At 31.7% G+C, this 22196-nt stretch overlaps 4 protein-coding genes across 6 annotated transcripts in view; 2 read left to right on the forward strand and 2 right to left on the reverse strand.

Moving 5' to 3' along the window:
- Positions 1–2694: 2694 nt before the first annotated feature.
- On the reverse strand, positions 2695–8275 carry LOC109864041 (COMM domain-containing protein 4). Of its 2 annotated transcripts, none has more exons than XM_020444846.1 (8): positions 8202–8275; positions 4380–4424; positions 4144–4215; positions 3956–4021; positions 3615–3654; positions 3233–3433; positions 2876–3022; positions 2695–2790 (listed from the first exon to the last, which is right to left on the reverse strand). In XM_020444846.1, exons 2-8 carry the CDS (start codon positions 4380–4382, stop codon positions 2753–2755), a joined length of 567 nt encoding a protein of 188 aa, XP_020300435.1. In that variant the 5' UTR covers positions 4383–4424; positions 8202–8275; the 3' UTR covers positions 2695–2752. The 2 variants fall into 2 exon arrangements, with proteins under 2 accessions (XP_020300435.1, XP_020300436.1); XM_020444847.1 differs by lacking the exon at positions 8202–8275 and adding an exon at positions 4715–4804.
- On the forward strand, positions 5076–8190 carry LOC109864040. Its single transcript, XM_020444845.1, has 4 exons — positions 5076–5159; positions 5636–5697; positions 5917–6116; positions 6280–8190. The coding sequence occupies exons 2-4, from the start codon at positions 5638–5640 to the stop codon at positions 7784–7786; spliced, it is 1767 nt and encodes a 588-aa protein (XP_020300434.1). The 5' UTR covers positions 5076–5159; positions 5636–5637; the 3' UTR covers positions 7787–8190.
- A 1290-nt stretch (positions 8276–9565) lies between the features above and the next one.
- Positions 9566–22196, reverse strand: part of LOC109864034 (tachykinins) — a 34175-nt gene continuing 21544 nt past the window's right edge. Inside the window, exons 2-7 of one of the 2 annotated variants that reach the window (XM_020444836.1) lie at positions 13972–14161; positions 13472–13684; positions 13064–13312; positions 12670–12895; positions 11866–12102; positions 9566–10564 (exon numbers count right to left, since the gene is read on the reverse strand). In XM_020444836.1, the coding sequence (XP_020300425.1) occupies positions 10554–10564; positions 11866–12102; positions 12670–12895; positions 13064–13312; positions 13472–13684; positions 13972–14160 (1125 nt within the window). In that variant the 5' untranslated portion in view covers position 14161 and the 3' untranslated portion in view covers positions 9566–10553. The remainder of the gene's footprint in view (positions 10565–11865; positions 12103–12669; positions 12896–13063; positions 13313–13471; positions 13685–13971; positions 14162–22196) is intronic. The other variant, XM_020444837.1, reaches the window with a different exon arrangement.
- On the forward strand, positions 19504–21662 carry LOC109864036. Its single transcript, XM_020444838.1, has 4 exons — positions 19504–19602; positions 19715–19868; positions 20820–21037; positions 21210–21662. Exons 1-4 carry the CDS (start codon positions 19514–19516, stop codon positions 21289–21291), a joined length of 543 nt encoding a protein of 180 aa, XP_020300427.1. The 5' UTR covers positions 19504–19513; the 3' UTR covers positions 21292–21662.

Consider the following 22196-nt stretch of genomic DNA (forward strand, 5'->3'; position numbering starts at 1 on the left):
TAAAGTTTTATATAAATTTAAAATTATATTTCATTTATCTTTCAAGTAGGTTTTTTATATTCATGTAAAACAACTAATATAATATATATAGTATAGGTTTTTAAATTCATGTAAAACAACTAAAGTTTCTGATTTTTTCTATATCAAATTATCTGTATAAAGTAATCAAATAATTATTTCGATTAACTGATTTATTGCAGTGTAACAAAGAGATTCCCGATAGTGCAAACTTGTGTATGTACACAATCAATATATTCCTTGATCGCGCCGTTGCAAACGCCCTTGATACAATTAAAAGAAAAAAAATGCACACAGCAGCAATAGAGAATGGCACAAAGAAGAAAATCTATCTTTTGATAACTGCACCATGAATGGCGGATATTGCTTCGGCGTAATCGCGACGACCATCATAGAAAATAGTATATAATTGTCGAGAAAAGTAATGGGGCATGCATCTCGATATCATTAATTGAGAAAACACATTATCTTCTAGCTTTTAGTATCAATTAAAAACTTTAAATAATAAAAAAACTCTAGAAATCGTATTTTTCTTTACTGCCACTTTGCATTGTTAAAATAGAAAAACGTTGCTGAAACAATAAATTATTAAATTTTTTTTTATAATTAAACAGAAAGTTAATTTTGAGATATAATTTATATTTTAAGCATTACTTTTTTCTCATGAATCACAAATTTAATTATTGCTGTTGTACATATCTGCATCGAAATGTTTTACAGAGAGAGATGCTTGACCCGTTCTTGACGATTTTTGCTTCGTTATATATTTGCGTGCGTTTAAAAAATCACGTAGTAATTGCGAGAAAAGCGCGGCAATGATAATACAAGAACTCTCTCGCAAAAATATTTTTTTACCGTCTAATGCCAGAACGACTGTGTGTACTCTAATTCGTTTTAGATCCGGCTAGAACCTAGATGTAGGTGATCGTAGACAGTCACGGAAGGCTCCGCACCGGAGGCGTTTCGGGAGCAAAAGAGCAAGATCTCGCTATGACACGCAGTCCTGATTTGCTCGTTTACCTTAACCCGTCGGCGAAAGAAACAATCTCTAAGATTCATTATTCTGTAAATTATATTATGTTGCTAATTTTGCGTGTGAGATTATCACACATTGTGATAAAGAAAGTAACACTCCCAAAACACTCACAAAAACCGATAAGAGGAAGAGAATAATTGCAAAATTTATTATAGTAATTGGATATTACTTTTATTATCTTAGATTTTCTTTCACACATAGAAAATATTAAGCAAAATAAAAAAAGGAAAAATGCAATAAAAATTACAGATGATCAACAAGTATATAAAATTCTAATTGGTTTATTTTAACAACTAACTTTTTATCAGTTGTTTCTAGAGGGTTAAGGTCGCGAAGGCAATGTCATGACACCAAGATCCAAGAGAAATTGGCTAATTAATTGTTTTTTTATTTGATCATTGATTGCGCAAAAATCCTAATTCCACCTCAGCGGGAGAACCAAAAGAAAATTGAGCCGGTCAGAGCCCTCCAAAGAATCGCGTCCCAAGAAATGTATGTATAATCGTGGAAGAGCGCTTCAATCGATGTGTCATTATCGAACAGCTCCTCCGGATTTATTGTACATAATTAAGAATCGCGTCGAGTGATGAGAGAAAGAGAGAGAGAGAGAGAAAAGTGCGTATGTATGCGTATGTGAGAGCGCGAGCGAGACGCGGATACATATACAGCGAATGTGTACGAATAACTGTATAAAGACTGATTAGATTAGCCTTGGTATTTATTCGAATTTAATAATTAAACGCTATCGCTTTTGCGCGCCCTAAATATTAAACGGAGCACGATGCCAAAACCTGTACACTATCCCGGAAAAACTTCACGTTTTGTTAAACAAAAACAAAAAAACTTACGATATCCGATATACGGTTCCCTTGATTTGTTGATGTTCGAGCTCAAAAAATGTCTGTTTTGTTGCTTTCATTTTCTACGCGTATCTAAAGTGTATAATATGACTTTGTGTAATATTTCAATCTATTCTCGAAAAACCTATGGCCTACAATTTTATCCTGAGAAATGTTCTTATTCTTGTTTGCAACTTGTATCACCGATTTCGGCCGCGCGAATATAATCAAGTACAAGCCACTGCGTACGAATTGAGAAAACCGAGAGAACGAAGGCTGACGATGTAAAAGCGGAGATTCACTGTGTGATACATTTCGAATATGCACGTAATTCTTCGTGCGAATTTTGGTTTTGATGCTTAAAACCATTTTCTACTCGATATAGTTTTGATACCATCGTGCTCGAATACATATGAACGCAACAAAGGCAGAGAAAAAAAATGATATGCGCGATTATTAACAGCGACATTATTATCGTCTCACAACGTATCAATATTATTCAATGCATCGTATAAACCAGTAAACTAAATGTAAACTTTGTATATTCATTTACTAAGAGAATAAAAATAAATTATTCGATGAACAGTTTCTGATTCGATTTCATGCTCCTTAATTAATATTGCAAGAATAAGAATAAGAAAATAAAGAGGAAGATTTTAAAGAATAAGATTTCTTAGTTTCTCCTATAAAAAAAACTCTTTTGAAATTATTTAATTAATTAATAAACAAAAAAATAGCAAATATTTTATATTGATGAATATATATTCTAAAATATATACACATATATAATATTACAATAATTATAGAATCTTATATGGGATTATGCAGATTTATGTATATAATTTTATTAAAAAAAAGTTTATAAATTTTCCATTAGCGTTCGTGCCCTTTTCAGTTCTGAAAAAAAATCACAACTGTAATGCTTTATAGTAAAATTATATAACTAATTTTTTCTGTGCAATTTTTAAATTGTATTTATTACCTTTCAATAACATTTGCACATCATCTTTCGAAATATTTATAGTAGTGTCTTCTTCATTGCCATCTATTTTCTTAAACTTTAACGTCACAGTAGAAACAGGCAAAGTGCTATCGCAAGGTAGCACTTCAATGGAAGATAAACGACTGACTATGTGAAGAAAAAAGTAAATTGTACACAAATCGAGATCTACTTGGCATCAAAAGATATTAATCAGATACAATAATTAAAAAAACATGAGTAATATAGAAAACTATGAAATTAAGTTAAATTTCTTTAAGTAATTTTGACGCGCGCGCGATATAAATGCTGTAATAAAATGATATTTTTTAGTTTTATAAATATGTGAAGATTGATTACCTCTCAAAGATTGAGATGAAAGAACAGCCGTAATTTGAGGACAGTGATCTGTGTGAAGCCTTGCTACGGCTGTGCTGTGCTCCCGTGGAAGTCCCAATTGTTGCAATTCGCTGCTCAAGTCAGCAGCGGAAACTCCGTATCGAGCGGAAGATGTGAAAATCAATTCGAGAGCGGCTACCATAGCTTTTGCATCACTGACATCTAAGAAATAAAGAACATTTCTGTGTATCCTTTTCATATCTACCAACTATATACATCTTTAGTTATAGCTTAATAATAATAATAATAATAATAATAATAATAATAATAATAATGACAATAATAATAATACTAATAATAATAACAACACAACAATAATAATAATACACTAAATTACACGCACCAAGTTTAGCATCTTGTGTAATCTTTTTTACTTTTTCCTCCTAAAAAAATGGTGAGTTTAGTGCAATTATGAAATTAAATCGGAGTATATAATCAATATGAAAAATATAATATATGCACATAAAGTCGAAAAACGTGGCAGCTACATATTTTCTTGTATATAGTAATTAGACAAATAAACTATGTTTGATATAACTTTGTCAAGAAATTGCGTCGGTTACAACATTTTGAAAAAAGCACGTTTTCTTTAACTTCGATTTTATGTAAATTACAATAAAGTGATCGCATTTAAGAATGCATGAAGTCTAAACTACAAATAAAAAAAACATACTTTGTACTTACATCGAGTTCTCCTTCGGTTAAATATTTAGTCACTGCTTGACCTAACATTTTCATTTTAATCGAGGTCTACGAAAAAAATATATCAGTAGTTTTTAAAACTGATAATGTCTCTTTTTGTTTATATAAATATTAAATTTAAAAATATTATAGTAGAAAATATACAGATAAAATATATAGCGTAGAAATACCATTCTCGAGAGAGTGTTGATTTCCGCCAATAACCAATCTGGACAATCGCCATCGCCAAGAAATCTGAATCTCTGATGTAAAATAGAATTGCGATGTTTGAAGATAATATAAAATTGAACACACATAATTTATAAAACGCATTTAAAATATTTTTTGTAAAATATTTCAGTGTATACAATGTTAAGTTATAACATAATTTCATAAATTAATAAATTTTATAAGAGTCATATCTTACCATTTTGATTAATTTTCTATTTTACGTTCGCTTCGTTTGTCTCACCTAAAAAGAATGTTTTATCAACATCTTATTGTTATTATAACAATCGTATAATTTATATAAATAAAAAGAAATATTGTGGTTGAATAAATAATAAAATAATTGAAGATAAAGGCATATTAGATATAAGGAAACGATGTATAAAATATCGTTGTTATGTTTATTATCTGTCGCGACATAAATCTTTTTGCAAAAATGTGTTGAAAATTTTAGTTTATTGAAGCCCGGAATCATGTTGATTGATCGCATACACTCTTCAACTGAAATGATTAATTAACTTCATTAAACTTTACCACTGAGCTCTCAGCTCCCGTACAACCTCGTAGAATGATTTACAATAAGTCAATCACGCTACTCTTGCGAGGTCCACCTACGCAGGACAACCCCACGGGGTTGGAGAACATAGCGAGACTTTCTCGTCGCGCTACTGTTACGATATCTGCGTCTCGCACCGATAGCGTTTCTAACAATAAGTCATCATAGCGTTATATGACGACGACATTGGACGTCAAGATGTTTACACTCGTTGGCGGAGTAGATTGACGTGGGGCACCGTGACCAGGTGAACGAATTCCCCATGCAATCCGCCTAATCCTTCGTCCATGACGGAGATGGCCCGCGGGAACCTCGGTCAGGAGAATATATATAACGAGAAAAAAGCCGGTTCACCGCCATTTTTGCCGAAGAACTTGTGAACGTCGGATATTTGTCATCAAGTGAACGCGGCGGCCGCAACAGGTACGAGAGAGGTGTCTGACAAAGTGAGTTAGGAACCAGTAATTTTGTGTTCTGTTTCGTAGTCTACAAGTCACGATAAACGCAACCGTGATTGAGTTAAAAAGTTTTAACTTTTTCCTGAAGCAATTTTTTCAAGAATTGTTGACTAATAAAGACATTATTTCTTTTGGCGTGTGTAAAAAAAAAGCCGGGAAGATAACAATTACATTAAAAGCTGTATATCATGATCGAATATCTTTACTTTCGTGCTAAGTGCTGACGTCATCAACAAAATATAATAAAGCGTTCTCCCAAAACGTAGTTTTTTTTTTTTTTCTATACGTGTTAATGAAACAGATGACAAAATTGAATTTCTAAACTACAAGTGTCGATACTCTCATATCAGTTAATTAAATAAACGATTATTATAGTAGACAATAAGCGTTTTCCAAACACTTATTAAATAATCTCTAAAACTGCAAAAACTCTTTTTGCAGCAATGAGGAAAATATTGTTAGCCACAACCCTGCTATCGATAGTGATGTGTGAAAATATTTTAGTAAGTAAAATATAGCATTTTTTTATATTATAATCTATAAAAACACTATATACTATATTACAATTATTATAAAAGTTATAAAAGCAACAGATCATTTTGAAGAGTTGTATTGATTTTGATAAATTATTTGAGCAAACAACCAGTAATATTAAAAAAATTCGTACACATAATTTGTATCAGTATTATGTATAAAAATATACTTTATATACTTTGTTTTAGTTAGAAAATCATCCGAGATCAAAGGAATTATGGATTCGCAACAATCAATTCTGGAGCAAGAAACTGAAACAAGCACCACAAAACGACTTTTCTTCCAAACTAGAAGAATTTTTAAATCGCAACGATGACAAACAGCTTTCTCGAATGTTAGAGACGCGATTCATTAGCGAGCCAAGAAAATTTCCAGTAACAATTATTAGGTATATATTATAATAATACACGATCAAACATATATTTGAAGACGTACTGATTTTTCGTCCCTTAAATCTTCATAAGAACTAAACACATTTGTGCAATTTGTTTAAAAGATTGTTTGAAATTAATATATGTAATAACATGTCAAAAAATGTAACTATGTTCCAGGCGATCTGATTCAACGCAGTTTTCACAAGACGATTTATTACCTTTTGACAAGTCAAAATTAAAACGAATTAAACCGGCAATCTTAATTTCTATTGGCATACAAGAAGAAGAAACAAAAGCTGGTGACAGTTCGAAGGAAGACTGCTCGATGAAGAAAGGTCATCGCAAACACAATCACAGCTGGCAGATTCAGAAACCGTTTTATGTCGAAGAACCGAAATGGATCTCGATAGATCCCGAATACATAGACGGTACGACTCGACGTCTGGACGATGCCGATCCTTACATATTGTCGCGAGGCAAGAAGATTTTCAGACTCAAAGATCCGAAACAAATGGACAAACTAATCGAGGATAACGAAGAATTTTTCGATTATCTGAGCAGAAACAAACGATCGTCCACGAAATATCGAGCGAAAAGATTCGTTGAGACGAGTGAGAACTTTCGGAGCAACGCGGTTGACCAAAAAAACAATCGAAAAGAGAAGATAAATCACTATGGCTTTTTTCAAAGTATCGATCACGGTACAAAACGTAAGAAAGATAACTTTGCCAATAACACGAATAAACGTAATAAACGATCAACGTCATTGAAAAGCAAACAATTTTCTGAGGCCTATGAGAAAAACAGAACTTACGAACTCGACTCGATGAAGTCCGAGGAAGGTGTCAAAAGGAACGAAACATACGTGTTCGAACAAATGATGGAAAAAATTTACGATAAGCTGGACGATTTACGTAACGCGTACGATGACTCTTTTATTTTGTCCCACGGGAAACACACATTTGACAACAGAACAGAAAACTTGAATAAAAAATCTGCAAGTTACAGAGAATCCACTTATGAAAAACCGTGGAAAAATACGTATTCCGAAACATCGGAGAGCAAGAGAGAAAACAAAAACAAAAGGTCCATATTGGAAATTGAAAAAAGCACCACTGAAAAGACAGATTCGCAATTAACACACATAAGTGCGAAAATCTCGGGAAAAAATATTGATCCGAATCATCGGGAGAAGCGTGACGCTTGCAAGAGTCCGGTCTGCAAGACCGAACCGCAGCTGCCGGATCAGTGGCTGCTGAAGAGTTTCGGAGAGGAGATTCAAGACACGCTGGCCTTAGAGAGAAGGGACAAGACTAGCGAGTTCCTGAACAAACTGATCGAGCCTTCGTTCGTCATTTCCCGCGGAAAGAAAGCATCGAAATTTGAAAACGATCCCTACTCGATGTTTCAGTCACGTAATAATATCAAAATGATGAGATTTCCGCTAGCGAGAAGTCTTTTGCAAATGTTGCTGATGAAGAGGTGTAATAACAGCAACGAATGTGACATTGATGCGAGCAAATTAGTAGACAGGAGAGACCGGCGTGGTGCACTCGATGACATTTTCGCAGAAGAGGAACCCTTCTACGTAGGTAGGGGAAAGCGGATGAAGCTAGATAGTTTTCTGAGACAGCCGCTGCAAAGAAAGAACATCAATTCACTCGAAAGGGATGTGAAACAATAAGGTTAGGGAATTGAAAATGCGCAAAATATTTCCAATTTATGTAACACACTGTATACGAGATACAAGATGTTGTATCAAAAATATCTTTTGTCATGGTAACGCGCTATATTTTGGTTATAATGCAAATACGGTAATCTGTATTTTTAACAAAATGAATATAATGTGTATACTGTAAAACGTAAACATTTTTGGGAGAAACTCTTTTTATAATCTCTTCAATTTAAAGTTGTATAATTCACAGTTTATATTAATTGCTTTAATATATTTTGTACAAAGCTTGGAAAATATAACCTATGTAGAAATAAAGTTTTCGAGACGAGAATCCAGTTGAAAATCATGTATTATAGATATTTTTATGTTCTATGATGTATAATACAATATTTACTTAAGAAGAATTATGTAAAATAAAAGTTACCTGAGATAAACATCAATGTGCGGACGATGGCACGAATTGACATTTGCACACACTGAACAGGTTAGGAATGTGACATTTCCAGTCGATAAGATAGCTTAGCTATCTTACCTCAATTGGCTAAATTTGTTCAAATGTTTTCGTACATACCTTTAATCGATAAACTTTCTCTGTGAATTGGTATATTGATCATACACAGATATATGTAAATTTGTATAACATTCTGTTTCTTTTAGTCAAAGTAAATATAGGTTTTTGTATAAAAAAATTTAAACTTTTTAAGATTAGGATCAATCAAAACAGCATTAAATATAGACCAACATTAATTAAAAACAAAAAAACAATAATGTGAGTTTATCTTTATTACGTTTAATTGTATACATATAGAATAGCACTGAAATACATAGATATGTATTTTGTATCTACATAATACATCGAGATATATAGTAAAAGTTTTAATTACATTTGTTTGTGAATTATTTTTACGTCTTTTAACATGAATGTTTTAAAGTAGCATCAGAAAGAGAATATATCTTTTGAATATAAAGAAGAACGAGAAATTTATACATCAAACGATTTACAAACGAGAAATTTCTTCCGAGTGTAGATTCTTTATTATTTCTGTAAACATCATTTTCTTATATATGTTTTTATTTGAATATAATTTTATTTAGCAAATCTGTGTGAATAGTCGTATGTATTTACTTATATTTGGAAAACATACATATATATATAGTTGTAAAATCATTTATCATGACAGCCATTTGTTACGTATTATTCATACTAATTTACAATCAAAATGTGCAATTTGCAATTGTTAGTTTTATAAGTTTTCCAGATGTTCTCATTTGATTTGTATGGCGAACAGACTAACAATACACATAACAATATGTGTATCAGTATTAATCAATTATATGTATGTATTTAATTAAAGTGGTTAATTAAAATGCTTGAATTTATAAAATATAATAACTAAACAAGAGGAAACAACTGAAACATTATATAAATTTATAAAGCAAAGTTATTATTCCGTAATAAAATATTATAGAAACACACAGATAAGGCAACATAAATCTTACAAACAGCGTAAGTAAAATTAGTAAAGCTAAAAGTTTTCAACAAGAATTTATTACGTGCAATACATTATTTTTTATAACATTATTAAATTTAACGAAAAGATGTATAAAAAGATCATTAAAAGAAACTGAACATGTTTGTTTTACAACAGGATTGAAATTAGTTTTATTCTCTCATAAAAACTGTGACTAAAAATTTGTTAATTTTTCTTTTTAATTTTATGTTTTGTTTAAAGATGAAAACAAAAACATTTGAATAAGTAATAAAACGTAAAACACATTGTATCTACAATAAAATTCTTGATTAACATATACATTCAGAGAAAAATATAATTCTTATCTATATGTCTCACGCGAAGAAACGTATATAATATATAATATGCTAAAGATATATTTATAACATTATTCAATCTTAGCTTATACCTGCTTTTCTTGATATTTTTTATTTCTCGAATTTGAGGACGTGAAATTACTTTATTATACCGCGCCGTTATATACGTGTATTTCTAAATCAAAAATAGAATATATAAATTCTGTCTCATAAATTTACAGAGTGTTTTATTAAAACTTAATAACACAAATACATTTTTTTTGCAAATCTTGAGTCGACTTTTTCTTAACTTTGAAATTACATGATATGTTATATAATACAGAGTTGTTTACTATTTATAGATAATGATTTAAATATTTCAGATAAAACTAATTTAACATTTAAATAGATAAAGTCTTGCGTTTTGCAGATTACTAATTGAGAGTCAATAAGTTTAGTACTTTTAGCGCAAAAATTAGTCCGTCATTTAATTTTGCCAATATAAGTATTGTTAAAAGACTTCTTGAACAGAATAGAGTTTAATGTATAATTTTTGTTAAGAAATAGTCTTTTTCTCAAATTCTTTTAAAAATATACGTCATTATTATTTATTGTTTATTTTTTATAAGTCACTCTGTACGAAATAACAATAATACTGATATAGGCATTTTGAAAGACTTCGCTGGCATGTAACAATCATCGTAAAGTGTGGCAAAAGATACATTTTTCCGGCTTGAATCTCGCTAATTATATTGCAAAATACAATACGATACGGCCTATATTAGTCTACGTGATATGTAAAATAACAAATCATTAATTAATAGAATTTAACTGATAAATTAACAGACAATAGTTTAGTTTTACATCTGTTATCGTAACTGATAAACGCGCGTTTATCTCTCTTCAGTTTTAGATTCAGCTACATCGGTTTACTTATTTTGAGGAGACAGCTTTCTATTGACTGTAGCATTATTGTGAATCTGAAACATAAAACAGGAAATAACGTTAATGATTATTTTAGATCTTTGTAAAAAAGCTGATGATACATTTTATTTTCACTTAATGTTATAACTTTATATAATTCTTGAGAACTTTTGAGAACAAATTTAATTCTAATAGTAACTTTTATTGTAAGGACAATAAAGAATGACTTAGTAAATTTGTTCAGTAACGTAACTCAGTTATCTTGCTTACGTAATTTATATTTACCGTTACACAATAAAAATTTACAGAATTATAAAAAGTAGAAATTTATGCATTATATATTCATACACATACATATGAAAGAGATATAACGATAATATATACAACATCCTGTGACATCAATATAAAGAGTTATGTGCAGTCTCAGAAATTTTTTACACTTATATATTTTACACTTGGCGTGTTGAAGCTTTTTTTTACTAAAATAAGCTAAACAGAAAGATTGGAGAATCACAGAATTCGATTTCAGTAGTACAAACTTAGAATTTTGAGTCGTGCGTAGAAATAATTGGACCCGGTAAATCAGTTTCACGAACTGTCACCTAAAGGTATAGTGGAAACGTAGAATTGTTTATCGGTATTTCGTGCAAGTGTAGCGAGCAGAGAGCGTGTTTCGACGACAATGTGTACCTCGAGAAAAACTTTTTAAAACGAACCTTCTGCGCGCCGTTATTGTTCTCTTCGCAGTTGCCACGTAGATAATCCGCAGCTTTGTTTTAAATGTCACTTGACACCCGTATGCAAGGAAAAATATTTTCACCGCATCAATAGCGCGGAATAATTCGTAAACGGATAATTTTAAAAATGTTGATAAATGTTAAGAGAAGAAGAACAGAGAATAGAAGAGAAGAGCGTAAATATATAAGCGGCGGCTTTATCAGCAGGAAGTGAAGTGTATCGATAAATATTGCGGCAGAGAACACTTTGAGTATTAGAAAAGTACTTAAATGTCTGTGAAGTGTCACACATGCAAGATGAAAAAACAATATGAGAAAATATATAATATTACAATATAGGTATAAGCATTTTATAAAAATAATATTTGTTGAAGTGATAAAAAACATTATTATCGTGTTTTTTGAGAAAAAAGACAACACACGAATTAGGTTTCTTTCCTTTTTCTTTGTCAAACAAATCGTGCCCGATAAAATTTGCTTGATAAAACATTAAAGAAGCACAATCAATCAGCCATTAGATAGGAAAAGAATATATAGAACGAAAGCGTCGAAAGAATCGCGGGTGTGAGTTTTCGATAACGACTTGGTCATCGGCTATGTGCTCAGCCGATCGAATTTACCTAATGTTGCCGGCGAATCTCCATCCGCGGCGATCCTTTCGATGTTATCGAACACGTTTACGTACGGGCTGTCGTCCTTGTACGGGGCTGTCGCCCATTTTTTGCCTCTCACCCCCACAAACATCCCCCGTAACTCCCATCGTGGAATTTTCTTACCGCGTATCTCGAAATATCGCATGGGTGATCGCTTTTCGACCTGGCACGGGGCTAGAGCATTTCTTCTGCTTTCGCCCATTCCTGCTCAGGAGGAAAATACAAAATGTGTCGGACCACTTTCCAAACTTTAAATTCGTACGGCAAATATGTGGTGGGGCGGCACAAAAGAAAATAATAAAAATATCGTCCGCTACTTTAACATTGAGCTTATCCGATGTGAATGAATAATAAGACAAAAATTTGGAAGAGCTTTTGTTTCGTGTTCTTTGCATTAGAAATGAACTTATTTGATTATCGGTCCATTACGAGAAGTATTCAAAAAAAACTATTTTTGCAGAATATATATCAAATTTTCAGATGCGACGGGAAACAAATATTTCTCATCAAAAAGATAAAAGCAACTGTCTCTTATCTCACCGCTTGTTAAAATAAAATTTGACATGTACAATGTCTTATTTTAATTTTGTTATATGAAAACAAAGCTTTTATAACTTTTCAAAAGCCTCTTACGCACAATAAGGAAAACTCCTGACATTCCTGCTGGTTCTTTTATATGAAAATAATATTGATGTGTGAAGTGCAATTTTAATTGGCATTATTCAGGTGTTTCGCAAGTATTTCGAGTTACATTACGAATAGCATTGATACCTTGAAATTCGTTCGATAATCGCGGCTCGAAGTCCATGCCGGTCGCAAATCTCGGTCCACCATTCCTCTTGCCTCTCATTCCTTGGAAACCCATTGGCGCTCTTTTGTCATAGTCTTTTTTTCCTCTCATACCTTGAAAACTCATCAATGCTCTTTTATCCAAGCTCGAAGGTTCCATGTAATAATCCACATAATTTTCAAAAGTGTCTTTTTTGCCTCTCATGCCCTAAAGCGATAATTAATACGATCAACACAATTTCTCCAAATATTTTTATACTCACGCTTATTGAAAGTAGATTGTTCATTTCGTTTATTATAAGTATATATTTTTTTTGTTCTCTACTTATTGAATATATATGTATAGAGATTTTCCGAATCTGATAAAGCAGCACACCTGAAAACCCATGACAGCACGTTTTTCGAGTTCTTCGAGCAGCGCTTTCTTGCCCCTCATTCCTTGAAATCCCATGGGAGCTCTCTTCTCCCAATCCGCCGGAAGTTCTTCTTTGCTGCTGCGCGCACCTTGGAAATTCATTTCAAAAAGTCTTTTTTCGTAACCTTGCGGATAGCTGTAAGCGTACGGCTTTTTCTCCCTCGTGTCGTGAAAGCTTATCGCAGCCTTCTTTTCAATTTCTCTCAGTATCTGCTTGTGCAAATTTTATTGATATTTGGTTAAAGTAGAATAAACGCGTGGTAGAGAAAACGCGTATATAAAAAGTAAACGCACAAACACAGTTTGAACAATTTTAAACTTACCAATGCAAAATTGTTTCTTTGCTTATTTAAAGTATTTAGCATTTACCTCTTCCAGTGATTTCTTTCCCCTCATCCCTTGAAATCCCATCGGTGCTCTCTTCTCATAATCTTCACGAACGTAAGAATCTTCGAAATCGGGCATAAAATAATCCTTTTTTCCTCTCATACCTTGAAACCCCATCGGTACTCGTTTTTCGAATTCGTCGTGTAAGAAAAGATTGTCTTCGAGATTGTTTAAATCATCTTTATCTTGCGTGGGCTGTAAACATTACACAACAAGCTTTTTCCTTAATAGTTCAAAAGAATATAAAGTCGAACTTCTCAACAGTTCTCTCACTTTTCTAATCGTGAGTTCACTCAAGAGAAAGATGCGGAGACAAATTGCTATAAGTGAAGATAATAAGCGTAATGTGAGGCGTAACTGTTGAGGTTCTTTTCTTTTGGATTTTTTTTGTTAGGAGATTTGATTGTAAAACTCTTAAAGTTTCTCTTTTTTCTTATTTTTCAATCGTTTGACCGAATTAATTTTAATAAGAAATGTCTGACCTGAACATCCAATAAGTCTGTTTTAGAAAGCTCATCACGTTCCGAAGACGCAGATAGATCCTTTTTTCCCCGCATTCCCTGAAACCCCATGGGCGCTCGTTTCGCGGACGCTGCATCATTGGCAGATGATTCTTCCGCAAACGACGAAGTAATCGAGATTGCTAGTAAAAGCAGAGAACAGATAAGCATTCTGAAACACATAGAAAAATATATAATCAGTATGTATATAACAATTATCGAATTTGTCATGTAAAAAATATTTACTTATAAAACGTTCTATTCTTTATTTGTTGCCTTATCTTACTTCGACTTACGAATATTTCAAGTATTTACACTTGAGAATCTATCAAACATTTAATGTGACAGTATATGTCGAATCTATATTAGTGCATTGTTCCTACGTTGTAACGAAAGTCAGTCTATATCAGGCTGAACTAATTTATCGAGCGTCACGTAACAACATTTGATTGTTCTCCAGGATCCTAGACGAGACTAACGATTGGTTAGATATAGCCGTCAGGTACTCAAATGATGTCAGTTCTAACCACACGCTCGCTCTTCATTAGAGCTCGAAGCAACACAACACGGCAAAGAAACGAAACAAATGTAGACGGATGCGTACAGGTAATAAAATCAAGTTTACTTAGTCAGCGTAAACTTATAATGTGTAAAATAATATATAAATAATTTTTCTTGAATTATTTAAAACTAAATTATTTAAAAATAAAGGATGAGGATTGTAGGTAATTAAAAATTCTTGATCAACATTGCAGATAAGTTATTTAGCGTACAATGTGCAACACGCGTGTAAAACATTTGTGTTGTTGCAGAAAATAAATAATATAAAGAGTGTAAAGCTCGCTTTTTTGTATAATATATTATATGGCAAGAATTTATCACTGAAAGTTCTTTTATATCGTGAGAAGATAATATATACGCGCAAAGCGGAAAAATAAGAGAGCTGGAGTTCCGCAATATCAGGAGAAATTCTACGTGTTGCATTAAAGAAGTATTTCAAGAGATGTGTATCATTGAAAATGAGTAGTAAATCGAGGCTTCTAAAAAAATAGCTGATTAATTTGAGAAAAATATATATTATCTCTTTAAGATAATTGAATAATTTTCCGGTCATATTTAAAGAATGTGAAATTAAAAGTACTAGCAAATACAGGAAAGAATGACGCTCGTGTAATTCCCTTCTTGTTGCTCTGCTCCTCGGCGGATTATTCAATTTTACACCGGTTTAAAAGTGCCGTTACTCTTCAAAGGCAGAGGCTATAATTAGCGAATGAAAGGATAGAGGCTTGTTTTCTCTCTCTCTCTCTCTCTCTCTCTTTCTTTTCTGGAAGCATCTCTTGCTGCGGCAAGACCAAAGAAATATCAATAAACGGCTATCGAGAAAACAGTAAAGATATATTTATGTATAAAATTGGGCACGAAGAGAAGTTTCAATTTCTCAGAATAAAATGAGTAAACTGTTTTGAAAATTTTGCAGAGATTTATTTTAAAATTCTCTCTTTCTCTTCCGACACATTTAAGATTAAGTGAAAATATTTAAATTCATTAACTACTGTTTGTTCTTTCTAAGTGAGTTAAATATTCCATCTTGATAATATTAGATTTTTCTTAATTAAATTATATGCAAATTATTCCGTTTGAGAGCTGTTGAATAACTCTCTTTATGAATTTTCTCTTAAAGAGAAGAGAACTCTACATGTTCACTTATGTACGCGACACATACGTCTTATGTTGCGACATGTGTAACAGACTTGACTACTACTGTGTAACATATTGTAAAAGCCATTGCGACTGGAAGAGCGACATTATGTTTTGCTATTATTCTTTATTCCCTTGCATAAGTCCGTGTATTATTATTCGCCGTCGTATTGTGCAAAACGTAGATCGATTTCATTTTAATACGTTACTATTCAACGTGATTTGATATCGTGGGTAGACACGTGGCATATACTAACAAATAATATCTACATCTTTACACATACGTATACACAGATACTTCTCCGTATATAAACAAAAAATCTCAATAATCTAATTTCATATTCAATATCGCAATTTAATTAAAAAAAAGTAGTTATTTATAATTAGTTTTCTTTTATAAATCTGTCTTGCAGTCGAGAAAAAATTGAACACCCAATTCACAAGATGCAAGTTTGTAGTGCGGAGCGCTTCACATTACATACTACACCACTTTGAGGAGATAAATACACCTTCATGGACAACGGAAGAATTTTCTTCTTCCTCCCCGAGTGATTTTCTCTCATTGCGATTTCTTCTCAAGCATTGTTTAGGTTCATCTCGGCTCTCTTATCGATCTCGCTTTTTTATAAAAGTTTACCGTTCAAGTAAACCCTTGTTCTTCGCGTACAGACACCGACTATATAGAGAACCGACCGATATATATTAGATCTCTCTCCGCGCTGGTACGTGATACAAACATTGATGTTCAACATGGTTTAAAAATCAATAGTTTTAAAGCAAGCTTCTCCGCATGTTTCATTCGTACGGTTAAACTTTCGTGTGTTTGAAGCCTGATAATATTTAATTTACGATATAGGTCACAGTTTTAATCTCTCTCTCTTTCTCTTTAGAAGTGTGTCATAATTGAACTTCTTTTATTGTGAAAAATATTCAATTTAATTAAATTAAATGTTTAATTTAATTTCAGAATTTATGTATTTAAGTCGCTGCTGCACAAGAAAGTGAAAACTTCGGGAGGTCTCGATTGTCGACTTTAAGAAAACGACAGAGAACAAGCTCGCTAAGAACGATTATACGAATGATCGGCCTGGTGGTGGTGAAGTACAGCTTCGCACCACTCATCAGCGCTCTCACGTATTTGCCACCTTTTCCATTCTCTTTTCTGTCCTTCTCTCAACGCTGTGCCGTTCCTTTCCTCATCTTTTCTACCTGAAGCGGCACGTTCCTAGTGTCTCATGCCCCTTCGTCGAGCTAGAATTCTCGCTCCGTTTACTTTGCACGACGAAGAGGCTGACCTCGACAGTTTACAACGTGCAGGCATTAATATGTCCACGTTGAAGTATCTGATGTGTTTTTTACGTGATACACGGATTCTCACGATTTACATCTGTAAATACATCATTCTGTTTTTTTTTTTTTTTTGTATTATAGCAAATGTCTTGATAAATTTTTTTAAATAAAAAAATAGAAGATAATATATAGTTATATATATAATTATATTTTAAGTAAAATATATAAAAATATTATTACCGAGGTTTTGACAAGACTGTTAAATTATAGAATGTTCAATTATATATCATCTTCAGTTTTTCTAAAGATTCTAATGTTTCACTTAAATCAATCAATTATCGTGAAAACGCTCTCCGAACTTAGCAAAACAATTAAAAGCACATTTTTTAACAGACCGAGTATAACTTTCAATTACAAAAATTGCATTTAGTAAGAAATAGTTTTACAACTCTGATCGTGAATATCAAATTAAATGCAATCTTGATATCGTTTTATTACTTTATTTATTAATAACCTATTCAAAGAGAGAGAAAATTACATTTTTTAATAGATATACATATGAGCGCTCCGATGTGTTTTCTCTATTATTTAATTAATTTTATTTATTTAAATTTATTTTTTTGGAATATTGTAATTTGCAATATAGTTGGAAGCAATATAAAATCTCCGACAAACTTATATTATCTAAATATTATAGGAGTTTTGGAAAATGTCAAGCTACATACCAAGCAAACGCGAAGCACAGAGAAGCATGATCTTTCGACTGTACATGTATATGTGTATCTTGAATGTAAACGCAGTTCGAGCAAACGCGTACTTCCAGATTACCATCGAATACCAATGAGCACCTAAACGAAAATCAAATCTCCAAAATCCCTAACGTGAAAGTTAAGTTTTCTTAGTGAACTTAACAAAATACGGTGTTACTCTAAAATGCTCTTTTGTATGTTCAATTTGAAATTACTACACATAAAAAAATTTTCTATATATAATATATATATCTATTAACAATTTTTGTCTATATATATTTATCTATTAATAAATTATAATTAGAATAAAATATTTATCTATTTATTAAAATTATATTCAGAAATGATAATTTTCTTAGATTATAGATTAAAATTAAATACGCTGATATTTTTATGTAATTCTTTTACAAAAAATAGTTTTTATTTACTTACATTCGCAACACGTGATTAAATATAAAATTAAATAAGATAAAAGATTATATAAAACTTCTTATAAAGTTAATAAATTATACGGCACAAAATATTTGAAGATATACTGTCACCTTTACGGCATGGGTATTCGGGTAATCCGCTTTTCGCTCATGAATATGAATGGAATGTTTTATGCAAACTCTACTGTGATGTAAACAATTGCCGCGTGAGATGACGCAAACGAATAATTAACAAATTAACAGAAGGCTTCAGTCGTTTAATTGTAATTATTGAATGCATTCCCGTATATTTAGAGTATTTTCTCTAAACAATGTTTGTTCTCCAAAAACGAAAAGCGTATAATTGTCATTTATTTTAATCACGTCTCTACACACAGAAAGCGTCAACTAATCGTGCGACATCGAATGAAACTCTAACTAAGCGTCGCATCTCGATTGATTTGTTGGTTCGCAAAATCAAGTGATCACGGTTACGACTCGTTTTCCTCGCACGTATCTCGTAGCTCGCAATCAATCTTACACCACTTTTGGAATTCTCACTTTTCATTGCCAAAATTAAGTATGATCTTTTCTGTGCTATCTGTTCTGCTGCTGTTTTCTCTCTACGCATATTGTAATTAATTACTTTAAGACTTTAGCATTATCATTTGGATAAACAATCGAGCAATAATTTATTTATCTATGTTATTTGTCAAATAAAGATTATAGATATTTACTGGAGAACAAATTGGAAAGCAATGTTAACATTGTTAACAATTCTATTTTAAACCGTGAAAGGCGTTAGATTGTAGTATATTGAACTTAAGCTGTTATGTAGTGCCATGCATGGATGGATCAATGGTTATTTTCAGGAAACTGCATGTTAGATATGTGGCATACAAAAAATTACAATTAAATTAAAATAAACTTATCAAGAGACTTTATACACAGCTATTGTAGAGCTAATGAATTAATAGCCAGTAATAACAGTTGTAATTAATGCTGTCAAACTTAATAATAAAAGACCGATTTCGAACAATCATGTGAAGTGATAGTAAAGACGACGTAAGGTTATGCGCTATCGGGAACTCATCGGTTCAGAAACTAGCATTTTCGATCGAAAATGTCGTGGCTACGTGATATATGTATATTAGCTGGTCAAAGATATTTCCTTCTTTACTTTTCTTAGTAAGTATAGCTAGTGTAAAATATTGTAAAACATTATCACACACACACTTGTGTGTGTTATCTTCATGAAGTAGTCTTAACATCGATCAACAAAACTAATATCGATAAGCGCTCGAGCATATATATGTAGTATATATTTTGTTTAATTTTCTATTTTTTTGCCAAATTTTTTGTTTGCACATACGTGATATGGTTAAGTTCGTGGCCTCTTCGCCATTTGGTATTCACAAGGCACGAGGACGAACGGCCATGAATTATTTAAGCTCACACATATCCAAGTAAAATGATATCTACATAATTTCATATAACAACATATGAATCGTTTTATAAATTCAATTGTATTCGTTGCATAATTAAATAAAAAGTAGTAAAGATAATTTATGTTTCCAGCGGCGCGACCAAAGCTGGCAAATCCAGCAGTTATACGTCGAGACCGTTATTAAGAGTGAATCCCAATATTTTCAGTAAAGATGATAAAGATATTAAAACAGTGAAAAATCTAGGAGGAGATGAAGATGTGAACAAATACAAGAGCGATTTAAAGGTTACTCCGATTGCTGTATCGTCTTCGTCATTTTCTTTCCAGTATATCATGTTATTATATATTCCCAACTTTAATATAACGATATAATCAAAGCTTTTCTCTCCTAAAAAATAGAAAAATATAATAACAATAAATTCAAATTCTAATCAAGATAACTCTTCGTTAAAATAAAATTAGGCAAATTTATATACAACTTAATAATAGGAAATTAATTAAACTATCTAATCATTTAATGCGCATGTTAGAAAAAATAAAAAATAAGAGAATCTATAATCTAAATTTTCTATCTCTAAAATAGAATCAATATTCTCAAGTAAACATTAATATTGCTCATTAGTAACTTTAGTAAGGAACGGTAGAAAAGTTTTTTTGTTTATCAAGGACACACATTTTCGTGTAGCTAGTCGGTCGTAATATGGTCGCATAAAAGTGTGTTGACGGGCTTCAAGTTTTAACGACAGCCGAGCAATCGATAGAAAGACTGTCGGGAAAACTCGATAAATAGAATTCCTACGACACACACACACAGAACATCGTCGTTGATGTGTCGCGATTTCGTACGAAGTGACAGTGCACTCAACGTGCACAATGAAAAGTCTTTAAACTTCCGAATCCAATGACGTTCGAGATATTATTATTCAAAATTGTGAAAGTGAAAAAACTCTATACGGAATCTGTTTACTGTAGACTTCCTGCACCTTCTTATAATGGAAACTAAACAAACTTAGTCCGCCCCGTATTTCGATAATCGCGTTATTACGACGCGAAGAATAAATCCTTCTCGAAAATAAAATAGGAGAAAAGTTTTCTGTACCTAGATATTTTTTAAGCATTAATTAATTCAATTGATAAAAAATTTGGAGAGAAATGGAGAACATTTGTAATATTTGTTTTTGTCAATATGTGATATTGATTATTAGTTTTTTTTGTAACATAATGCACGATATGCAGAGCACGAAGAGCAATTATTGGAAGGACGTTTTTTGCAATCAATGGCTGTTAGCATTGCAAGGAATTGCAATAATCATCTTAATCCTTACGATAGGCACATGGATGGGACAAGAGTGTAAAGACAACGTCGTTAATGACGTTCCGGTATTAGTAGAATCGTGGCGTTCAGCGATCGAACAATTGAAAGAAACCATTCTTGATGTAGGACCGAAATTACGGTATTGTTATAAAACTCTAATTGTAAATTCTAACGTTTTTAAACATTTTACTTATATTTATCAAAGCTATTATACGTTTTGCGATAATATGTAACTTAAATTGATTGTAAATTCTCTATTAACATATATATACACATTATAGTATAATTATTATAATTTATTTCATATATAGATCATATTATAATATTGAAGAGGATTTTCATCAAAAAAGAAGACCAAGTATTTTAAGGAGATATCGCTTCCTTTGTAACTGATGTTAACTGAGAAACAGCTGTAAGAGACAGCTTTTTCTCATTTCAAGAACTTTATTTACACACATTGAAAAATGAAAACGTTTTCTATAATCGACAAAATAAAATAAATATACTAAATCGATAAATTAAATAAATCTTTTGTGTCATAAATATTCTCTAATTTTCCTACAAAATAAGTTTGTTATATAAAGCAGTTTTAATAAACTCGATTAATATAAATGCTACTCGAGAAATAAAATATGGCGATGTATCGCTCGAACGTTAATGGAAATTGGTAGTTTGGCATCACTTTTTATATGACATATATACCAGACATGCGAGACGCGGATGACGTAAATGACGTTTATTTGCATTTATGTATTATGTATTTATAACTCAAACTTGCACTTTATTAATTGTAAAACCGCATGAAAAGCGAGTTACACAAACTGTAGCTAGGTTCTACACAGTAGTACTTTCAAAAGCAGAGCACATATTATAAAAATTACTGTACAAAAACACTACTAAAAAAATGTTTATTGTACACTCTTTTCTCGTTGCTTTTGTTAGTATTAATAAGTAAAATATTGCAGTCGACATCTCTCTATCAAAGTTCTATCTTAATGAGAGAAAAAGAGAAAGAAATTTATAGCTTTTATACAAATTAGTTTTAGTATTAATTTATATATCTTTCTCAAATTAGTTTGCACCTTTTTATACGGTACTTTTTTCTCTGGCTATTGTTACATAAAAATAAAGCGATACGGACTAAAATCACATTATACCGGGAATATCATTGCAGAATATTTGAATCATAAGCGAATGGTTTAGTTTTTATTCATGTCGCGTGTGTCACGTAAATAGTCAAGATTGAAATTTCACGTTTGCATTTCAGATCAGAGGTTTAATCTGTTATTATGTATATT

This window comes from Pseudomyrmex gracilis, unplaced genomic scaffold (genome assembly GCF_002006095.1).
Source record: "Pseudomyrmex gracilis isolate BER0280 unplaced genomic scaffold, ASM200609v1 scaffold_16, whole genome shotgun sequence".
Lineage (NCBI taxonomy): Eukaryota > Metazoa > Arthropoda > Insecta > Hymenoptera > Formicidae > Pseudomyrmex > Pseudomyrmex gracilis.

What these genes read in the sequence shown, in the direction of transcription:
- LOC109864041 (XM_020444846.1), bottom strand. An exon ending in TCAACACTCTCTCGAGAATG is followed by an intron (nt 4,022 to 4,143) that starts GTATTTCTACGC and finishes TTTTTTTCGTAG; the next exon opens with ACCTCGATTAAAATGAAAAT. An exon ending in TGTGCAAATGTTATTGAAAG is followed by an intron (nt 2,791 to 2,875) that starts GTAATAAATACA and finishes ATTTTTTTTCAG; the next exon opens with AACTGAAAAGGGCACGAACG.
- LOC109864040 (XM_020444845.1), top strand. Translation starts at nt 5,638, where the DNA reads ATGAGGAAAATATTGTTAGCCACAACCCTGCTATCGATAGTGATGTGT. An exon ending in TGATGTGTGAAAATATTTTA is followed by an intron (nt 5,698 to 5,916) that starts GTAAGTAAAATA and finishes ACTTTGTTTTAG; the next exon opens with TTAGAAAATCATCCGAGATC. An exon ending in TTTCCAGTAACAATTATTAG is followed by an intron (nt 6,117 to 6,279) that starts GTATATATTATA and finishes ACTATGTTCCAG; the next exon opens with GCGATCTGATTCAACGCAGT.
- LOC109864036 (XM_020444838.1), top strand. Translation starts at nt 19,514, where the DNA reads ATGGTTAAGTTCGTGGCCTCTTCGCCATTTGGTATTCACAAGGCACGA. An exon ending in TTAAGCTCACACATATCCAA is followed by an intron (nt 19,603 to 19,714) that starts GTAAAATGATAT and finishes TTATGTTTCCAG; the next exon opens with CGGCGCGACCAAAGCTGGCA. An exon ending in GATGTAGGACCGAAATTACG is followed by an intron (nt 21,038 to 21,209) that starts GTATTGTTATAA and finishes TTTCATATATAG; the next exon opens with ATCATATTATAATATTGAAG.